The sequence below is a fragment of the Vulpes vulpes genome, chromosome 1 (assembly GCF_048418805.1).
Source record: "Vulpes vulpes isolate BD-2025 chromosome 1, VulVul3, whole genome shotgun sequence".
In the NCBI taxonomy this organism is placed as follows: domain Eukaryota; kingdom Metazoa; phylum Chordata; class Mammalia; order Carnivora; family Canidae; genus Vulpes; species Vulpes vulpes.
The window spans coordinates 197235032-197250336 of NC_132780.1; the positions used below are offsets into that span (position 1 = coordinate 197235032).

The 15305-nt window shown below is 44.3% G+C and overlaps 1 protein-coding gene across 6 annotated transcripts in view; it reads right to left on the reverse strand.

Moving 5' to 3' along the window:
* The window catches only part of LAMA4 (laminin subunit alpha 4), a 147244-nt gene that overhangs the window by 51587 nt on the left and 80352 nt on the right, over positions 1 to 15305 (reverse strand). For all 6 annotated transcript variants that reach the window (XM_072739283.1, XM_072739276.1, XM_072739289.1 and 3 more), the window contains 4 exons: positions 14543 to 14654; positions 11394 to 11561; positions 8665 to 8858; positions 4744 to 4860 (listed from right to left, as the gene is read on the reverse strand). In XM_072739283.1, the coding sequence (XP_072595384.1) occupies positions 4744 to 4860; positions 8665 to 8858; positions 11394 to 11561; positions 14543 to 14654 (591 nt within the window). The remainder of the gene's footprint in view (positions 1 to 4743; positions 4861 to 8664; positions 8859 to 11393; positions 11562 to 14542; positions 14655 to 15305) is intronic.

The following is a 15305-nucleotide window of genomic DNA, read 5'->3' on the forward strand; positions in this document are numbered from 1 at the left end:
AACCATCCTCCAGTCCCTCCCTCACCCAGAAACCCCTATACACTTATTTATAGCTGCATCTTTATGTACATTTTCTTCATACTTTCAAAGGAAAAGTGTTCCTTTTCCATATAAGGTACGCTGTCCTGTTCTCTGTTCTTCTGGCTCCTTAGCTACTGGCTCCTCTCAGACGTAAACATGCCCCAGTTAACCTCTCCCACTAAAAACAAACAAACAAAACCTACTCCTTGACGCTAACTGCCCCTCCAGCTTACTTTCTTTGTTGATGCAGTGCATTCCACAGAAATGGTTCTTGCCAAGGTCCCCGGTGTCAGACACCATATTGCCAGACCCATTTGACACTTTCCTGTCTGTATTTGCTGGATTTATCTCTGGTCTGTGACAGTGTTGGTCGCTGCCTTTACCTTAAAACTCTCTTTCCTACCTTCTGTGACACTGCTGTCTCCTGGCTCTCCTGTTTCACTGTCTAGGAAGGAGACTTTAAAAGTTGGTGCTGCTCGGTCTTGACTCAGCCCTTTCCTTTCTGAATACTCTAACCCCTGTCTCCCAGCCCAGACTGCCAATCTTCCAACCCACTGTGCACCATCCTACAGGAATGGTGATCTTTCTGTTAAGCAAATCTGATCGTGTTATTTTCTCTCTCAAAATCAGCCAATTGCTGTACAGGAACAAATTGGATTACTCAAGTGGCTTCATCAACTGATCCCTCCTCTCTCACCAATCTCATCATTTCTCACCCCCTCCACCCTATTACCTACCATGTGCAAACTTTGCTAACTGATGTTTTAATGCTCCATGATTTTTTCTGACCCCTGTGTTTTTTCAAATAATATTTTCTCTGTCCATGATACTTTGTTTCCTTTTTTCTCTGACTCACCTGGAAAAGTTCTACTCATCCTCCCAATTTCAGCTGAAACCATCCCTAATTTCTCCAGGATGAGTTCAGTGTTGCCATATATTTCTATTGTCCATATACCACACTACTATAATCATTTTACCTGAATATTCCACCCACCAGACTACATAGTCGTAGAAGTCAAGATTTGTGTCTAATTTATTTTTGTATTTCCAGAATGTAGCACAATTCCTAGAACAGAGGGTTTATTTCTATGGAGACAGTATTAAGTGTTTAGCTGTTTGGTAGGTCATCTGGGGAACAATACTTTGAAAAAAAATATTTAGTTATAAAAACAAGAAAAATACTATGGACATTCCACCTTTACTCATTGATTCATTCAACAAATATTCATCATATGCCCACTATGTGCCAGGCACTCTTTTAGGGGATAGCATACATAGCTATGAATGCAGTCTCTGCTCTCCAGGAATTTACAGTCTAGTGGGAATGTGTAGATGATAAACAACTGACCAAATAATTAAACAAGTTAATTTCAGGGAGTAAAGAGTATTTTGAATAAAATACAATAGGCGGGATGGATTGGACAGTGATTGAGGGTCAGAACCCCATTTGAATTGAATGTTCACAAGGACAACAGCCATTTGACGATCTGGAGACAGCAAGTGCAAAGGTCCAGAGTTAAGGAAAAGTATGGGTGTGTTTGAAAATCACAGCAGAGTTGGTGGGTAACAGGGGAATGGGCTGGAGGGCAATGAGTTGGGGAGAGATACATGGAATGAGGTAGAGAGTTGGGGCAGAGCTGGGGCACTTAGGGTCTCACAAGCCATGGTAAAATGAGCTTGTTTCTTACTCTAAGTGTCACTGGAAGTTTTATGAAAGAGAAATAATGTGATCTGATTATGTATTTAAGGGATTGTTTTGCTACTGCATAGAGAATGAGTCTTGAGGGGCAAGATTGAGGCAAATGAACCAGTAGGAGGCTCCTTTGGCAGTTCATGCTGGAGAAGAGGTGGTTTGGACTGCAGAGCAGCAACAGAGAAGGGAGTGGTCAGAAATCAGGACTCATTTTGGAGAGAAGCTCAAGAGGTCTTATTGAAATGGGAGGGAGGGGAGAGGAGAAAACAACGACTTCAAAGTTTTGATTTGAGCAAATCGGGTTGTGCCACTTACTGAGGTGGGGAAGACTAAGGAAGGAGCAGGTTTTATTCAGAATATGTTAAGTTTGATGTGTCTATTACACATCTAAGTGGTAGATAAAATTATGATTCTGCTATATATCACATTAAGTTCTTGAAAACTTCAAGTAAGAGTTTGGATATATGAGTTTGGAACTCAGTGGAAGTATGAAAGTTGGAGGTATGAATTGTAAGATCATGCATATAATCGTTCTTTAAAACCATGGGATTCAACAGGATCAACTAGGGAGAAATTAAAAGTACCAAAGAGGGCCCAGGACTGAGCCATTCATTATCAAGAGCATGGATGGACAGAGCTCTGTGCCAAAAATGGCTCAAGGCCTGTTTTTATATAGCTCCTAGCCAAGAATATTATTTGTATTTTTAAAGAGTTGTAAAAAAATAAAAACAAACAAACAAAAAAAAACCAAAAAAGATTAAGGGACTGTGGTTATACGTGGCCTGCAGAGTCTAAAATATTTACTACATAGAGGATGTGTGGAGGTGAAGCTAGCAGAAGAGTCTGGGAAAAAATGGCCAATGAAGTGGGAGGAGGACCAGATGAATGGGGTCCTGGAGGAGCCAGGATGAAAGCTCAGAATGTTTGAAAAAAGAGGAAAGGTTAACTAGCAGGAAGGGTAAGAATGCTGAGGAGGGAGAAACAACCACAGTTTTGGCTATGTTGAGTTCTCCGATGACCTGGATAGCAGTCTTGGTGGAGGGGCGTGAAGTCCCATTTGGAGTGGGTTGTATACAGCAGACAGTGGGGTCTGGGAGGTGGAGATGACAATGGGAAATGACTCTCTAGGTGTTTTCCTGTGAAGCTGAGCAGAGTAGAGTAATGGGGCAGAGATTAGAAGGGATGTAGGCAAGGTCTTTCCTCTTTTAAAAGATAGGAAATGCTTAGAGCATGTGTACATTTTGGTAGGAATGGTCCAGTAGAGAGTGAGAACTGGATGAACAGAAGAAAGAGGGAAAACTTTTGGGAGTGAAACTCTATGACCATTTTTGAGCTGAAGAACAATGGGATTCAGAGCACAGGTGGAGAGATGGGACTTTGCCAGGAGAAGAGACACTTCATTAATTATAATAGGAAGGAAGAGTGAAGTAGGAATACAGATGTTGGTGGGCTAGTGGACCCAGGCAGGAAAGATTAGGGAAGTCGTCTTCTCTTTGTTCCTATTTTTTCAGTGAAGCACAAAGTAAATTCACCAGCCAGACTAACAGAAGAGGAGGTGGGTTTTTCATTATGTTGGCTTCTCTGGTATGGCCATGATGCTGGGGCTACTTGGGTTTACTGGGATATGAGGATGAGTCAGTAGGTGGGTGTACAAGTTAAAGGTGTTTGCAAATAATGATTATACGGTAGTCTCGTCTTATCTTTGGGGGACACGTTCTAAGACCTTTAGAGGGTACCGAATCCTAGATGTACTATGGTTTTCCCATGCATACCAACCTATGATAAAATTTAATTTGTAAATTAGGCTCAGTAAGAGATTAGCCACAATAACGAATAATAAGATTGAAGGCTTATAGCAACGTATTGTAATAAAAGTTACGCGATCCCTCTCTCAAAACATGTTATTGTACTCGCTCTTCTTGTGATTATGTGAGGCGATAAAATGCCTACATGATGAGATGAAGTGAGGTGCCTGATGCAGGCAGGCATTGTGACATAGTGTTAGGCTACAAGTCACCTAGAGAGGATAGGTCAGAAGCAGGATCATCTGCTTCTAGACGGAGGTTGACTGTGGGTAACTGAAACCGTAGAAAGCAAAACCATGGATAAGGAGGGACCACTGAATCGATAATTTTAGGTGCTTAAGGAGGGAGAGAGGATATGAGAGGAGTGGGACAATGAGCTGGATGAGGTCTCCAAGTGGCCAGAGGATTGTTGGAGTGGGCATTCCAGAGTAAGTGAGATGAGAGAGGGAGGGGCTGGATACTGGGATTTGGGAGGAGGTACTGTTATTGATGACAAGACCTGGGTATGGCCCTAGGAGGGATAACCAAGGCAGGCTGGAGGAAAAGCTTATTGGCCAGGAGAAGTTAATAGGAGCCAGAGCTCTGAGAGCTGGTGGGCTCAACCGTCTAGATTTTGATGTCACCAAAGATAGTGATGGGAGTAGGGATGGAGAGGAAGACAGGGAGCTTGGTGCTGAAGTAGCCATAGGACGAGATGGTGATCCGACGGCTTTAAAATGGTATCCTTGCAAAGGTAATAAAAATGAGCTAAGAGTAATTTGGGGATTGGTTGGGTTTACTGCATTTTACTGGAAATTTTCCACTTTAAAAATGTGTCTCTTATTGATTTTGAACGCTAGCTTTATTAAGTACACAACTTACCACTAAAGAGTGAGTAGGATGGACCTAAGCAGCACTTACTTTCTGCAAGGAGGTCCCTGCTGTCCAGGTCAGTAGCCGCTGGCCACGGGTGGCGCTATCGAGCACTTGAAATACGGTTAATTGAACCGAGGAATTCAATTTTAATCTCTTTCATTTTAAGTCACTTAAATTTACATTTAAATAGCCGTATGTGAGTAGCACCACCATACGATGAAAGAAATGGAGAAATTCGGTCATCTAACGTTGCTTCTATAACGCCAGTTAAGTCGGCAGATCGGGAGTGGATTCCGTTAGTGTTCTGTGACCTGAGCAGCTGCTCCAATCTGCTATAAACACAAACCTCCAAGTCACATGCGTCCTTACCTTTACTGTGTCATCAAGTTCTGAAAGGGTCAGCCGAGGTGTTGTCAGAGAATCCAAGGATGTCTTCAGAGAAACGTTCACCCCTTCCACCTGTTCCCTCACTCTCTCGTGTTGTTTCTATGGGAACGAGGAGCAAGCAAGAGTGGAAGAGAAGGTCACTTTAGAGAAAGCATCCAGGAGGGTAGTCGATGTCACCTCCTCCTATCTGTGTGCCCAGACGAATCTGGGTTCTTATCCCAGCCCCACCACCTAATGGCTGCGGGACTTTGGGTAATTCTATGCATGACATACTCAGTTTTCTCATGTATAATATGGAGGTAGCAAAAGTGAGCCCTTTGGGAGCTTTGAAGCACTTAGTTATGACTCTTACTTGCAGCACCATCACCTCAAAGAGAGTCACCGCTTCAGAGAGGGCCGTTGACTTTTTCTCCATAAACGTAAAGTAGACCCTGGACGCAGGATTGCACAGAGGCTCTATATTTGCAGTAAGTGGAAAATGAATTAATTCCCAAATCCATTTATCATGTGCTGACTTTAGGCCAGGCACAAGTAGCTCATTTGGATAGGAATGAGCATATGCAAAACCTCTATAAACAAAATGTTTAAATGGCCCTACTATGAAAGCATAAAACTGTGACTTTCCTTCCTGCCACTCTGAGCTCTTTATGTTGTTAGAAGCTCAGATTTTTTGAGGGAAATGGCCCCAGTGTTTTTTTGACGAATGCTTCCATTTCTACCCTCACAGTTGGGTTCTAGAAGCAGGCATGCTGTGATTCTGAGGAAATATTAGAAAACGTCAAATGAGTTTGGAGTTTGAAAGCAACGGGAACGATGCTTCAAGAGGGAAAAGTACGACTCGTTTTACAATCGGAGTAAAAAAATGAGTTGAGGTTACTTTAGAAAGAGTAATTTGAATGGGAGCTGAAACATATGACTTGCGGTGCCATCGAAGATATCATGGGAATAATTATCGAAGCCCAGATACAGAAGGACATACTTTAAAACTTCCTAAGTTCATCTTAATGTCTTTCGTGCCCCCTGCAGTCTTTTCTAATTTAGTGGGAAGGAAGATGGAAACCATCCTCTGCAAACGCATCGCTACAGGGGAAGATATAGGTCCAAGGACAGAAAAGAATCCCATTTGAACATCTTCTTAATGCAAGATCATTACAAAATCAATTTGCCCTCAAAATCCATCAAGCTTATTACAGTGTGACTATCTTGGGTTAATTATTCTTGTCTCCACGAGGAGAGGTACTTACACAGCTCTACACAAAAGCAATATTTTAAAGTAAGGGCATTAAACTCTGTAAGGAAGGGAGGTGAAAAAGGTGGGTATTACTTAGCTCCTTCAGAGCAGTTTTCCTTTCCAGACTCTGAGATGTGAGCCCTGTTGGAAGCTCTCGTATGTGGGCGCCTTGGGGGGACAGAGCTAACATTCTGAAGCCAGAGCCCGATTTCAAAGCCTTGAGGTAACATCACCGAGTGCTAAGTCCTTTGCAGTAGCTGGGGGGTGATGGGCGCCAGGTTAGGGGCTTACCCCTTGTCGTGTACAGAACTCATCATACACAGCGTTAGACAGAAATGAGCAGGATTAGCCTCGAGCCAAAGATGCTCCCCACAGGAAGGAGGTCAATTTGAACAAAAGAGAGTTTTGAAAACCAATAATTATGAAAACGACACACAATTAGCACGACGAGGCATGTTCGGTATCCGTTTCACGTATGCAAAGGATAATAAAAGGTTCCTGATCCTTAAAAAAAAAAAAAAAAAAAAAAGATAGAAACGGTCCTGGGAAGGCAGAGGTCTGGCTTAAGAGACTCTCGGAACGGTGCTTTTTAAACTATAGCATCTTACCATCATCGGACGAAGATCTGTATCATTCTGTTACCCTTCGGGGTGTGTAGGATGGTGAAGCAAATGGTGTAATTACTAGTTGTGTGGCTGCTGTTTGCACACATCAGGATGATGAAACTGCGTGGTTATTTTTGGTTTTGTAAAAGGGCCGGAAACACGCTGTTGCTCTCTTCTAAGCTGTGCTGTAGGTCTAGGGGTGAGCTGTGGAGCTACCACACGTGCACCCAGAGGGAAGACAGGTCCCTGGGCAGGGGGACGGTCACAAGGCGGGTTATGGGATTGCTGAGGAGGCACCCACTAACCTGGGGAGGGGGGTAGGCTTCCCGGGGGGGGGTGATGCCTGGGGATACTGGGGGGAGTAGAAGAAGTGTCCGTTCCAGGCCGATGGGGTGACTGGGGCTGTGATATCGCCTGAGCTAAGCTGCGAGGCGGGGACACAGCAGTAGGAGAGGCCAGGGAGCCTGGCAAGGGTGGGTCACAGAGGTCCCTCGCGGCCTGCACAGGGGCAGGGCAGAGGCCACAGGACGGTGCCTCAAGTGTCCTGAACCATGACCCCCAGCAAAAAAAAAAAAGCAATCTCAGTTGCAGGACTAAGGCAGGATGCGATGAAACCGCACCTTCCTGTAGATAATGCGCTTTGATAGTCTCTATTCTACTCTTTCTTTCTAGTCAGTGCTGGTTATTCAACTACACTTCACTTTTTATTTCTTTTAACGGCTGGTTAGAACCTTCCAGTGGCTCACAGGCTGCAGAGTCAAAGGCAGCAGGAGACGACGAAGGGCGTTAGCAGCCGAGCAGGGCCTGGTGTGGGAACGGAGGGAACGGTGAGGGGGCAGCGGCTCAGGCGGGGTGCTGCGGCCCGGTGGGAAGGGCCCGGGGTGGGGAGGAGACGGGGACGGGTTATTTTGGTCACTACCTTGACCGTCATCGTTCTAGAAATCTACTGGCTAAGGGATTGCTCCTGTTTGGAAAATGGTGGTGATAAAAGGGTGATTCCCTTTCATTCGGGAAAATTTCCAGTGACCTACTGAGACATGGTGACGACTGAATACCAGGGCGGAGAGTCTCACTGAGGTTGGTTTTGCAGACAACGAAAACAAACATAACTGAATTAACCAATTTGCTCATGGCAGCTTCCTATTCTTTGGCATTGCTATTTCACTCTGATCTTTATAAATATGTCCAGCGACGCACGCGTCTTCCTCCCAGAGGATGGCTCCCCTCGGTGGGGGTGGTTGTGGGTGTCTGCGTTGCTCGCAACAGCCGTGACCACCGACCAGACGTAAGCCCCCGAAGCGGGCCTGCACAAATCCTGGCCCCACTGGGGTGGCTGCCTCTGCAAGCTATGGCTACGTCTGCGGATTTCTTTGTATTTGCATGACCTTTGGCTTGAGTTGGCCTCCCTAGCTCTGCGGCTGCTGACCAGCCAGGCTGTGGGATTTGCTTATCAGGCCTTCCCCAAAATTACCCATACCCTCTAGAAACGTGGTTCTGGGTTGCTTTGGTGCTCTAGTGCGCTCTCTCTCTCTCTCTCTCTCTTTTTATTTTTAAGGTAGGCATAGGGGACGCCTGGGGGGCTCAGCGGTTGAGCGTCTGCCTCCAGCTCAGGGCTTAACCCCCAGGTCCTGGGATCGAGTCCCACATCAGCTTCCCTGCAGGGAGCCTGCTTCTCCCTCTGTCAATGTCTCTGCCTCTCTCTCGCTGTGTCTCTCATGAATAAACAAATAAAATCTTAAAAAAAAAGTCTTAAAAAATAAAGGTAGGCATAGGAGCAGCACATTGCTCACTCACTTGCAAGAACCCACGTATCCATACACGCAGACACAAGCACCAGTTGTGTCCTTATCAATGCAAAAGCCAAACAATGACGACGGTTTCAACTCGACTTTAGGTGCACAGGGTTCTATTAGCCACCTATGGTGGCAAAAATGTACAGATGCCTAAAAAGCAGGAATATTTGAATGTACCGATATTTTAAGAAATTGGGCCCCCAGTGTCCCTTCCTGTCGCAGGGTCGTGCGGCGTACGGCTGGCATGCATTCACGGGTGGGGCGTGCACCGTACCTCGTGGTCCCGCTGCCTGGCTGCCGTGGCTCTGTTCATGTCTTCGGCATCCCTGACGTGGTCAAGAGCCTGGTCAAGTGATTCCTGGAGGTCTGACAACTTAGCATTGTAGTCATCCAGCTGCTCCAGGACGACAGGAAACAGAGAGCGGGTGTCATTGGACAGCCGCTGCCAACTCTCGGCCTGGTTCAGCACTGGGAAGAGATAGGCACAGACACTCAGTGTGGGCCGCGCGGCTCCTCTCATTCCACCCGGCCCTTAGCGGAGGTGCCAACCCGTCAGGCCGGGCCTTCCTCAGCAACAGGGACTGGGGCCGTTGTTCATAAAAATAGCCCCGTGTTTTATACTCGAACAAAGACAGACTGTGCTGTAGGGTTTGGGAGCCCCTGCATGACAGCCAGAAAGAGAGTTCGATTAGTTTTTCCATCGAGATTACGTTTTTTTTTGCGGAAACCATGTCATTATACTGTGTTTATTGTTACCTGTGATATTAATAATTTTACCAGACAAGGGTGTTTGGATACACACCCTTGGATATAATAGTAAAAACTCTTAAAAAAAATAGTAAAAACTCTAAAAAATAGTAAAAACTCTTAAAAGTAACCAAGATTATCTTGTCTGGTACTGACAAGTGGTGTTCACAACCACTCATTTTTCTGTATTCTCTCCAGGTGATTGTTTTTGGGTAGTTTCTTTAGGCCCAACCTAAGCCATTATTTTGGGTGGTAGGAAGATTAAAAAGATTGTATTTCAGGTACAAGAATATTAATGACCAAGCAATGATACATTCTTAAATTCCGTAGATGTCTTCATTCTCTGATCAAAGTAATACACATTGAGTCTGACCCTTAATTCTCTTTTCCCTCCAGGGACTATCAGTCTGACTTTTTGAGGTTTTGTATTTCCTTTCATCACTGTGAGCAGAAGATACAAGCTCATGGCTGAGTAAAGAAGGTGGTTAAAAATGCATTGACTACGTGGAAGGTGGCTAAGTGGGAGATGTGATTGGTTTCATTTCCCCAGGGCAGCCTCGTTACATTCTCAAATAGGCGAGGAGTGTGGAAGCATCTGCCTGTGACGTCAGAGCTCCAGCCTTCCTGAGCGCTGGCTTCATCAGAAGTGGGGCCTGACAGGCCTCTTGGGTTCTTACTGTTTCTGAGACTTCATACATTTGCTATGACAATATGCCTTTATGGGAAGAATGTTCCTCTTCTGCAATATGTGCAATAATTTTTAGCAGAAGTTGATGGGAACTATTGCAGGGTCATAAATTAGTGCAGGTGTTCTTAAACCCCCCCCCCCCCTTTTTTTGTTCTTAACCCTTCTTGTGCCACGGGACCCTTTACTGTCTAGTGAAGCCTTCAGACCCCTTCTGATAATGTATTTTAAAATGTGTAAAATAAAATATATAGACCTAAAAAGAAGACCAATATATTAAAAAAAAACCCAAATTGGTAATATGACAACACATGTGCTTCTTTATTAATGCATAAAATAACCAGAAGTAGAGGCAAAGCCTCATAACCACATAATTTTGAATTACTGATGAACCTAATGAGATAAGAACTTGTGAAATAAGAGTTTAGCTAAAATCTGATATCCAAGTCCATGGCTTCTCTTGTTGATTGTGGAGGTTAAAAGGGACACGAATTCTTCACAACTCTTGCCATCAAGAGTAGAACCTATTTCCTCACACCTTTAATCTGGGCTGGTCTGGGCCAGTAAGATAGATTCCACATGGTTGAGTTCCATTCTTGCCTTCCCGGAAGGCTGCTGCCTGTGAATGAACCTGGGCGAGGCTCCTTGAGGGTAACACCCGACTAGGGGGAGAGGCCCAGCCATCCCCGCTAAGGCCCCAGGCAGAGGAGGGAGGCCAGCTCGTGCTACGTGGAGCAGAGATGAGCTGTCCAGGTTGAGTTGAGCCCAAATTGTCAATGAAATCACGAGCAAATAAATGGTTATCATTTTAAATGAATATGTTTGGGTGAGTCGTTGGGTAGTCATTGATAACCGATCGAGCGACCAAGTCATAGGTTCCCTGATCCTACCGTGGTTTCTTGCCTACAGTCATCATTAAAGCAAGTGTTAAATTTGCACTGGAGGTTAAGAGTCATTAAAAGTCCTTCTCAGACCTCGGAACATGAATGTTGCTGGGCCTGTGGCTTTACCGCCTTCTCGATAAAATTTCTTTTATTGTGATTCTGAAAATTGGTTCCTCTTAGGTTTTCTTCCCCTATTTTGCATGTTTTCATCAACTGTGAAGTCCCTGTTTCTTGTCCTCAGGAGTTTCAGGTCTATAGATTCTGTGTGGCATGTCAGCTGTTTTTCCAATGCTCAAGGTTGGGCCTGGATGTAAAAATCTTGGATTACCTGAGACCATGTCCAAGGTTCTAAATAGCAGTAAATAGGGGCACCAGGGTGGCTTAGTCGGTGAAGTGTCTGTCTTTGGCTCAGGTCATGATCCCCAGGTCCTAGGATGCAGCCCTGTGTTGGGCTCCCTGCTTCACGGGGAGTCTGCTTCTCCCTGTCCCTCTGCCCCTCTCCCCACTCATGCTCTCTCTCACTCTCTCTATCTCTCTGTCTCAAATAAATGAATAAAATCTTTTTAAAAAATAGCTGCAAATATTGAGGATTGCTTGATTCGACCAGAAATGCTCCCCCGTGGCTCAGTGTCCTCGCTTGGACCCACAACGGAAGCAGACACGTGCTCTGCAAGTGGATATACTTACGCTCATGGGCTTCATCTACTTCTTCATCAACTAGCTCCCTTTGTGTGAAGAACGGTTGACGGCGTCTGATCTCCTCCAGCATTTTCTGGGCCAACACCAGCTTCTCAGAGATTTCCTCAGCGGTCAGTTCGTGCTCCTCCCCGTAATAGAGCATCTTGTTGTTGATCTCTGAAAGGCAGGACACAGTGAGGGAAGAAAGCACGGTGGGGTGTCTGGGCATTTCCCAGCCACTGAAAACACTGAAAACACGGGGAGTGAGGGCAAAGGGCTGGGCGGATCCTAAAATGGAAAGAGGCCTTCATTCAGAGACAGCGAGACAGCGTACTGATGCTCACGCTGCAAGCACTGGTCGCCAGGGTTGGAGTTCACCATATATTCCAAGGAGAATTAAAACCTGAGGAAACAACTCTGCTTCCCATTTGCTGTCTTCAGAACGGGGATGAGATTAATGTAAAGTCTGTCCTGACTTCACAGTGTCTGGTTTCCATAGTAATGCCTGAACATTAATATTTAACGCACACAAATCCAGGGTCTTTGATCAACCCCCCCCCCTTTTTTTAAATAAAATACATAACTAGAGAAAATCGTCTGAGGTAGCACCTGTCATAGGATGTGTTAGAGGCATTAATTCTATTTTAGCCACATTTATCTGCCCAAAGCTCTAAACCAAAATGAGAGCATGTTGATAGTAGTTCAAGTAGGTGTTTCAGAGTATTCCATAGACCAGATATGACATAGAGGTTTGTTATAGTGTGAGTGTTTATTTGCTCATATAGATTTATAAGTTTTGTGTGTATACACACCACATTCTGCAATTGCCTTCTGTAGTATGACTGTCAAGACTGGGCCATTTTAATGCTGGATCATTTTCGGCCGCTTCCGTAAGTAGGGCGGAGAATTTTAGAACCAAAGGCACTGCTGATGTTCCGAGGGACGAGACCAGTTGTCTACATATCAACAGAGCTGAATTGTTCTTTGACTTTCCCTTCCTTCTAAATATGATCAGATGAAAGTTATGTAATTGCCACCTTGTCCTCTGACAGCTCCGGGAGGAAGCATTTTATCTTCCTGGCATAAATGAGATTGTGTGTCTGTGGTTTACTATGATCTATGCGGTTGGCCAGACAAGATGGGTAAACAAACACTGGCGTCACATAAATCAAACCAGATAAGGCCTTGTATTTTATATGGATAATAGCTTGAAGGTCACCAATAGTTATTTTACAGATGGTTGGGCAAAAGCAGGACACACTGTTGGTACCGTGTAGCATTCCTAAATTCTGAAGGAAGAGAGATAAACAGGTAAGAGGCTTTTAACGTTGTGAATATTACCGAGAAAGTCATAGGGAAACCGAGATACGCTAGAAACAAAACTTATGAAGGGATTAAACATTCACTTTTCAAGTGAAATCTATAATATTAACTCTAGAAATAAGCTAAACATCGGTCCCCCTCCCCACCCCACCCCCCCTTAGATCTAGCACTTGCAGTGCTGACTTCTTTGGCATTTTGCTCCAAATACTACATGTTCACTTGGGGCCTGTTTTATTTTAGCCATGTCTGGCGTAGATTAGAAAAAGGAAATGTAGACAATAACATTTTTTTTGCCTTAGTCTTTGGAGACTATTCGTACATTATTTTTAAAAGGTAAACTGATGGAAATTATTGTTTCCCATTTATATTTCTTTTGTATTTCTTTCACCTTCTCCAATGCTTAAAGGGTCAAATAGAGGGCTTAGATGTCTTCCAAATGAAACACGTTAGAATAAAAAATTTACCGCAGCCAAGGTGAATTATTTTCTCTGAATGGCTTACGAGGATGCTTGCTTTATTTGCTGCCTAGAGGGGCATTTATTTCTTAATTAGATGAGGTCGGCTCTTCTAAGTTCAATCTTACTTTTTGGAAAAAAAAATCAATAGTAACTCTAAAATGTCACAGGAAAAAAATGTTTTACTGGTAGATGCAAAAGCACAAGACAGTGAGGACGGGATTGAGGGGTGTTTGAAATGCATGTCACTTATTTTTATTGTGTAGTACGGGCAGCAAAGAAAATATAGCAAGTGTCTAATCTCGGCTCCATTCATCCTTTTGCCTGGAATATGCTCCTTATACTTCAATATAAAGATATGACCTTCCCACTGTGGGCTCCTTCACTGCCATTGTGCCCTGAGATGCACTTGGTGTTGTCACCCAGCTCTTAATACATAGGATAAAAGCTGTGGAAACACACAAATACTGTACCTTAGCAGACTGTAACCCACGGAAATTCTTTTTATAACGAGTGAAAGTGCCTATTTTCTGTTGGCGAATTGAAGGCTGGTTTTCAGTAGGCTATTAAGACAGTCCTCAAAATATAGCCAGCACTTATCAGAAGTTAGAGCACAAAGAAGTCCTCCTCTAAGAGGGAAGGTAAAGCCACAAGGCTTTAGGGTAAAGAAATCTCACATGCCCCCCCGGGCCCCTCCTCCAGGCTTTTCTTCTGGACTGGGGACCAGAGCATGTTGCCTGCCTGGTCTTTGGGAAATGGCATCGTAGAGACACCTTAAGACAGTTTGGATTAGTGGACAGTTTCCCGCCACTCTAAAGGCAGTGTTTTTGCTGTAAAGTGTCCAGAAAACATGACTCCTACTCAGCTCTTGCATTTTAGAGACACCATAGCAATTCCATTTCTTCTGCTGGAAAGGTAATCTGGCCTTCCATTTCCTTGAAATGCCTGGAAAGGGAATGATTCTATACATTTATTCTTGACAACCAACACATAGAAAGTAGAGATGAGTGCTTGGGGCTCCTAGACGGACAAACTAGGAGACCAAATATAACAGATACACTACTCATATTATATATAAACTAGGTCATTAAGACCTATATGATCTATACACTACTCATATTATATACAATATATATAATATTATATATATGCACTTATATTTCATATATATATAAAATGTATGTATTATATATAATATGAGTAGTGTATAGATCATATATATTTCATTTATATGAAATACCATGAGTGCATATATATTACCTTATATCTAACAGTTCCTGGCACAGAGTAAACATGAAGAGTGACCATATTTCTGTTGTTGTTTTAACAAACACGAATGATTCCTTGACATTGGGCTGTAGGAGAGGAGAATATATTTACCTTGAATTTTATCCCTCATGTCATGAGCTTGCTCCACGAGTTGAGTTGCGTGGTTAATGGTATCCATGCTTTCCTTCTGAGCCAGCTTGCCCCTTCTCAAGGCTTGATTTTCCTACAAATAATCCATATAAACACCAGCTTAACTTTACGAGAAGGGGATGTTGTGTACGTGCATGTAGCGGCGGGTGGGCATACCGTATTCCATTACACACAAAGTTCCTGGGCACAGAAAGCTCTGGAACACCTAAAATGGTCCCAGAACTCATGCGTTGCAGGCGGACGTGATGGCCCACTTTGGAACTGCAGGATGCTCTGAACTCAGCCAGAGTCCTCTGCGCTGGTCACGGTTCAGTCCAAACCAACCGCCTTGCATATGTAATTTACTCTTTGAATTTTTACTGTAGCTCCGGATTCCAGACTAGGAAATTATCCATGTCTGCTGACCAATCTGACATTGTGCGGACGGAAGAGCGTCAAGATTCCCAGTTGGGGGGGGGGGGGATTGTTGAGAAAGTAGGCAGACCTTGAAATGCTTGCGCGTCCAAGGGCTGCTCCTGGGTGGTCCAGCCAGTGCTGACACCCAATTACCCCAGAGGTGGAAGGGATCATGCTGCCTGGGCTCAGTGTGGTTTTCCGTGCCACAGTCCAAATTCCCAGGGACACTGATGGCACTTGGGTACAAAGGGCTCCCCCGGCAGATCTGGCCCAGAGTGAATTGAGACTCTTCTCTGAGAAGCAGACTCCATCCTCTCTGCTTGGGAGC